The sequence below is a fragment of the Myotis davidii genome, unplaced genomic scaffold, assembly GCF_000327345.1.
Source record: "Myotis davidii unplaced genomic scaffold, ASM32734v1 scaffold614, whole genome shotgun sequence".
NCBI classification, from domain to species: Eukaryota; Metazoa; Chordata; class Mammalia; order Chiroptera; family Vespertilionidae; genus Myotis; species Myotis davidii.
The window spans coordinates 69004-74956 of record NW_006287807.1 but is presented as its reverse complement, the minus strand read 5'-3'; the positions used below and the strand labels follow the sequence as shown (position 1 = coordinate 74956).

Genomic DNA, 5953 nt, shown 5'->3' with positions numbered 1-5953 from the left:
CAGCGGTGGGTCCCCGCTGCCCGGGCCGGACCCTTCAGTCCGCAGGCCGACGCTCTATCCACTGAGCCAAACCGGTTTCGGCAAGAGACAACTTTCTGAAACATCCCCAAACACTACAGTACTTTAAACTCATTTATTCTATGGCTGATCACATAGCATGCGGCACAATACTGAGACATTGGAGATTTTCACACATATTTGAGTGATGCTTTCATTGGTTCAAAAGATAATGCTGAAAAGGAAAATTTTTCCATTGAATTTCTTAATAGTATTACTCCTTCGGGAATGCCGTCTCATAAATTAAAATTGAAAGTGGGTGCAATCATCATGCTACTGAGAAATCTTAATAGTAAATGGGATCTCTGTAATGGTACTAGATTTATTATCAAAAGATTGTGACCTAACATTATTGAAGTTGAAGTATTAACAGGATCTGCAGAAGGAGAGGTTGTTCTGATTCTAAGAATGGATATGTCCCCATCTGACACTGGCCTCCCATTTAAATTAATTCAAAGACAGTTTCATTGTAGAAAATAGGTCTTCCTTTCATCTAGCGCCAATATTCCACCTTTGTGTGGAAATTACTGAAAAATCGGTACAACGGTCTAGTAGGGTAAACTGATTCGACAACAATTTCCTGTGATGCCAGCATTTGTGATGACTATTAATAAATCACAAGGACAAACTCTAGACAGAGTAGGCATATTCCTACATGAACCCGTTTTTGCACATGGTCAGTTATATGTTGTTTTCTCTCGAGTTTGAAGAGCATGTGACGTTAAAGTTGTAAAGTTCTTTAGCACAAGGGAAATTAGTCAAGCACTCTGAAAGTGTTTTCACTCTTAATGTGGTATACAGGGAGATATTAGAATAAGTTTAATCAATTTATCAGTCATTGTTTGTATCAGTGTTGTTTTTACATCATGTTTTTGTTGTTTTTATATCATGTTGTGATTATTAATAAATTTATTATTTTCATATACATTTTACTAATTTTTCTTTCATCTCTGACACTTCTATTATAGAGAAAGGGCAAATAGCAATATTAAAATATTTCCTCTAATTAATTCCCTTTTAATGTGCACTAATTTCGTTCACTAGGCCAACAGTATAACGTAACAATATAGCAACAATAACTGCTTATTTCATTCTTAACAAACTTACCTTTCTGTTTTGGAAAAATCTGTTCAGGATGCTGTAAAATAAATTTAAAAATGCATTAGATAATTATTGCAACATATAAAACTAAGTGAAATTTTTAAAAATATGAATTAAGATAATTACCTTCATTATTGGTCTGGCTCGCTTCTCAAACAAACCACTGGGAAAAAGATAAGCAATAGCTCTCTGAAAATACACATAAAGGTTAATTAACAATTGTTATAAAAACCGGTTAATGTCATGATTAAGTTATTGAGTGCAAATGTGCCAGATATCACATTAACAGTTTCATATACATTATCTCATTTCAACATAATCAAAATGAAAGAATGTTACCACATACACATCCCCCAAAAGAAAAATTGTAAGGAAAGTAGTCCATAGTTTTACAACCCACAGTAGATGCCTGAAACTGCTGATAATCCCCAACCCTATGTACGCCATGCTTTTTCCTATAAATACATATATGTATACTAATGGTGAAGTTTACAGCTTCTCTTTGGCATAACTGAATTGCCAGCACCATTACTCTTGGGATTTGGGGCCATTGTTAAGTAAAATAAGGGTTACTTGAACATAAGCACTGTGATACTTCAATAGTGAATTTGATACTAAGTGACTAAGGGGTGGGGAGTGAATACAGCTTGGAGACAGAGGACAAAGGCTGATTCACATCCCGGGTGAGATGGAAGGGACAGTGATTTCTGGAATTTTTCATTTAATATTTTCAGAGTGAGAATGTCCACAGGTAGCTGAAACTGAGGAAAGCTGTGGATAAGGGGGCATTACCGTATTAAACTAGTTATGAACAATTTTCAAGTGTCTCCTCAAACATGAAAGTAATAGCACACATACAGATCATCTCTTCCTTTTAAAGGAACCCTAGACTGGCTGCTACACAACTGCTGAGCTAATGTGCTCCAACGCAACCCTAACGCCCAGCTGGAAGTGCAAATATCAGGCAGAACACTGAACAGAGTAGGCTCAACGTCTTACCCACAGTGACACCCACTGATTTTCTGGCTGCTCTTTGAACTTTTCCTAGAAGTGGTAAGTGATTTTAAACTACATATTCCCACATGAGGATGCTATTGGAACTTTGAGTGTGATAGCTCCATTGTAGGCAACTTTCTTCTTCCCTGCAGATCACTTAACATCCCTGGCTCTTTATTAAAAATCTGTGCCATGTCATCCCCAGTGCTTGTGACAAATCTCACGCACACACATTTCCAAAAGTCCTTTACCTCTGAAGGAGCAGCACTGCGGGAAACTTGAGAACGGCTTTAGCCATTTGTGTCTTCTCCAAAAGCCCTGTCACAATTAAAAGCAAAAACACCCACAAAAAGCACTCATTTTGTTGAGCGATGTCAGGTGAAGTGAGGCCCTGGGTTGTGTGCCCTCTGAACTTTAAATGAACTGGCGGCCCGTGTGAGCACTGTGCTACTCGCCTGGAGAGCCTGTTCTCAGGATGGGCCTGCTCCTCCATCACCAAGGACGTGTGCTGGTCCCAGTTCTCTCCTGAAAGTAGGGGCCTATATTTTGGGGGTACAAATTCAATTATAGTAGGAGCCCAGCTATGTCTCTGAGTCAAGATTATTCTCATTAAAGCTTTTGCCAATAAAATTGACACTAAAAAAAGTGAAATACCAGAATATTAATTTTGTGAACTTTTCCTTTTTAAAACCAGGTATACCTGTCCTTTTCTTCTGATGGAGAAAAGGTGGAATTTTTAATAAGCAATGTGAATAACTGGCATAGGCAAAAGATAAACTAGATCCAAACCTCACACCATACACTAAAGGAAACTCTACATGAGTCAGAGAGCTAAACATAGAAAATGGCAACAAAACAAAACAAGTACTAAACAACATCAGTGAATTCTTTATAATGTAGATATCCAAATCTTTCTTAACTATGACTCAAAATTCAGAAGCAAAAAAGGCTGACCAAATTAAGCTATATTAAAAAATGAAAAAATATGGCTGTAATGTATTCATAATAAGAGAAGTACAATTAAAAACACCGAGTTAATGCTTTTCATCCAACAGAACTAGCAAAAATTCAAAAGCCTGACAGCACATTGCTGAAGGTTAGAAAGCCCTGGCAGTGCCTTGCTGGTGGAGTGTTAAATGGTGCCACAAACATGGAAAGTTTGACACTATTTAACAAAACTACATATTTCTCCCAGCAATCCCATTTCTATGAATTGCTCTTAAAGATACACCCCCTCACAAATACAAAACAACATAAGCACACGTTATTCATTGATTTATAAGAGCAAAATATTAGAAACAACCAAATCCCCAGAAATGAATTTGGTTGAATAAATGATGGTACATCTATGTGACAAAGTACTTTAGAGCCATAAAAGAAAAAAGATTGAGAAAAACAAGATGCAAAAGAAATGTACTTAGAATGAGACCACTAGTGTGAGAAAGAGAAACAGAAATAAGAAAATACATACTGAAATAGAAGAATAACATACACATGTTTCTTTTTGGCAAACATAAACACAGAAAAAATTATGTGGAAAATAATAAAAATCATTACCTATTAAGGACTAGAGGCCCGGTGCACAAAATTCATGCACTCAGGGAGAGGGTCCCTAAGCCCGGATTGCGAGGGGGTGCAGGCCAGGCCAATGGACCCCACTGGTGCATGATTGGGGCTGGGGAGGGAAACGGGGCATTGGCCAGCCAGGGAGGGACCATGGGAGGGATCCAGGGTGTGTCCAGCCTGTCTTGCTCAGTCCCGATCAGCCAGACCCCAGCAGCAAGCTAACCTACTGGTCAGAGCATCTGCCCCCTGGTCAGTGCACGTCATAGCAAAAATGATGAGAAGCCTTAGCATATCATGCTTTGATTGGTTGAATAGCTGACAGGACGACTGGACACTTACCATAATAGGCTTTTATTATATAGGACTAGATGCCAGGTGCACAAAATTCGTGCATGGGGGCAAAGGGGTCCCTCGGCCTGGCCGGCACCATCTCCAATCTGAGACCCCTCGGGGGATGTCTGACTGCCAGTTTAGGCCTGATCCCTGTGGGGAGTTGGACATCCATCTCGCAATCCAGGACCGCTGGCTCCTAAGCACTCACCTGCCTGCCGGCCGGATCGCCTTAACTGCTCTCCCCTGCCATCCTGATCGCCCCTAACTGCCTCTGCCTCAGCAATGCCACCATAGCTTTTGTCCAGAAGGTCGTCCGGAAAACTTCTGGTCTAATTAGCATATTACCCTTTTATTAGTATAGACTAGAGGCCCGGTGCACAAAAATTTGTGCACTTGGGGGGGGGGGAGGGGGTCCCTCAGCCCGGCCTGTGCCCTCTCGCAGTCTGGGCCCCCCCTGCTGGCTTAGGCCTGCTCCCGGGTGGCAGAGAGAAGGCCCAATCCCTAGGTGCAGCCCCTGGTCGGGCTCAGAGCAGGGCCGATTGGGGAGTTGGGGCGCCGCCCCCTGTCATGCACAGAGCAGGGCGGATCAGGGGGTTGGGGTGCTGCCCCCTGTCACACTGATCCTGGTGCCGGGAGGCCTCGCGGCTCCGCTGCTCCCAGTGCTGGGAGGCATATTACCCTTTTACGATATAGGATAGAGGCCTGGTACACGGGTTGGGGCTGGCTGGTTTGCCCTCAAGGGTGTCCTGGCTCCGGGTGGGGGTCCCCACTGGGGTGCCTGGCCAGTCTGGGGGCTGTTTTCAGGCTGGCGGCTGACTGAAGCTCCCAACCACTCCTTTTTTTTTTTATTCTGGGCCAGTTTTAGCTTTGAGGCTTGGCTCCAGTTCTTATGCCTCTGCTGCTGAAAGCAGGTTTCTGGCCTTTGTTTACCTTCTGTATTTGAAACAATGTTGCGATCCTGCTGGCTGAAGCCTGGCGGATTAAAGCAGGTTTCTGGGGTTATGTTTAGCTTCTATATTTGTAACATAGTTGCTTAGAGTTGCAGCTCAGAGGTCTGCAACGGCAGGCGGGGAACGTTGGGGGCCTCCATCACTGAAGCAAGCAAGCCTCATGTTCGCTTTGAGCTGCCTGGCTGCCAGCCGTCATCTTGGCTGGTAGTTAATTTGCATATTGCCCTGGTTAGCCAATGGGAAGGGTAGAGGTCGTATGCTAATTACCATGTTTCTCTTTTATTAGATAGGATAGGTGGGAGCACAGTGACAGGCACAAGGATGAGATTAACACTTCTCTAAGTATACCTTTCATTATACTAAACTTTGTGACATGTAAATGTTTTAAATATTCAAGACTAAAATTTTCAAAAGAAACTAAAGCTTAATATAAACAGAAACAAATAAACCTAACTTCTAACAACAAAAACGACTGCAAATAAATCTTCAACTTGTTGGGCTTATTGTTAGTAGTAATATTAATATTATGACTCTGAAATATTTTGTATATATTATAGCATAAAGGAAGTAAACATTAATTTTATAACTACCAAAATTTTATTGCAGAAGAGATACAAGTATAAAAGAAATATGTTAAGTAATGTTAAGTTTAAATTAGGCAAATCAATATAAAATCACTAGAGGCCCGGTGCACAAAAATTTGTGCACTCGGGGGGGTGGGTCCCTCAGCCAGGCCTACGCCCTCTAGCAGTCTGGGACCCCTCGGAGGATGTCCACCTGCTGGTTTAGGCCCGCTCCCTGGGGAAACGGGCCAAAGCTGGCAGTCAGACATCTCTCTGGCAGCCTGGCAGCCCTCGAAGATGTCCACTTGCCAGCGGAGAGCAGGCCTAAGCTGCAGTCAGACATCCTTAGCACTGCTGAGGAGGTGGGAGAGGCTCCCACCACCACCG

The 5953-nt window shown here is 42.3% G+C and overlaps 1 protein-coding gene across 1 annotated transcript in view; it reads right to left on the bottom strand.

The window, feature by feature from the left end:
* Window positions 1-5953, bottom strand: part of MRPS9 (mitochondrial ribosomal protein S9) — an 80969-nt gene that overhangs the window by 32444 nt on the left and 42572 nt on the right. Inside the window, exons 3-4 of the mRNA XM_015561180.1 lie at window positions 1285-1347; window positions 1165-1195 (exon numbers count right to left, since the gene is read on the bottom strand). Coding sequence (XP_015416666.1) covers window positions 1165-1195; window positions 1285-1347 — 94 coding nt within the window. The remainder of the gene's footprint in view (window positions 1-1164; window positions 1196-1284; window positions 1348-5953) is intronic.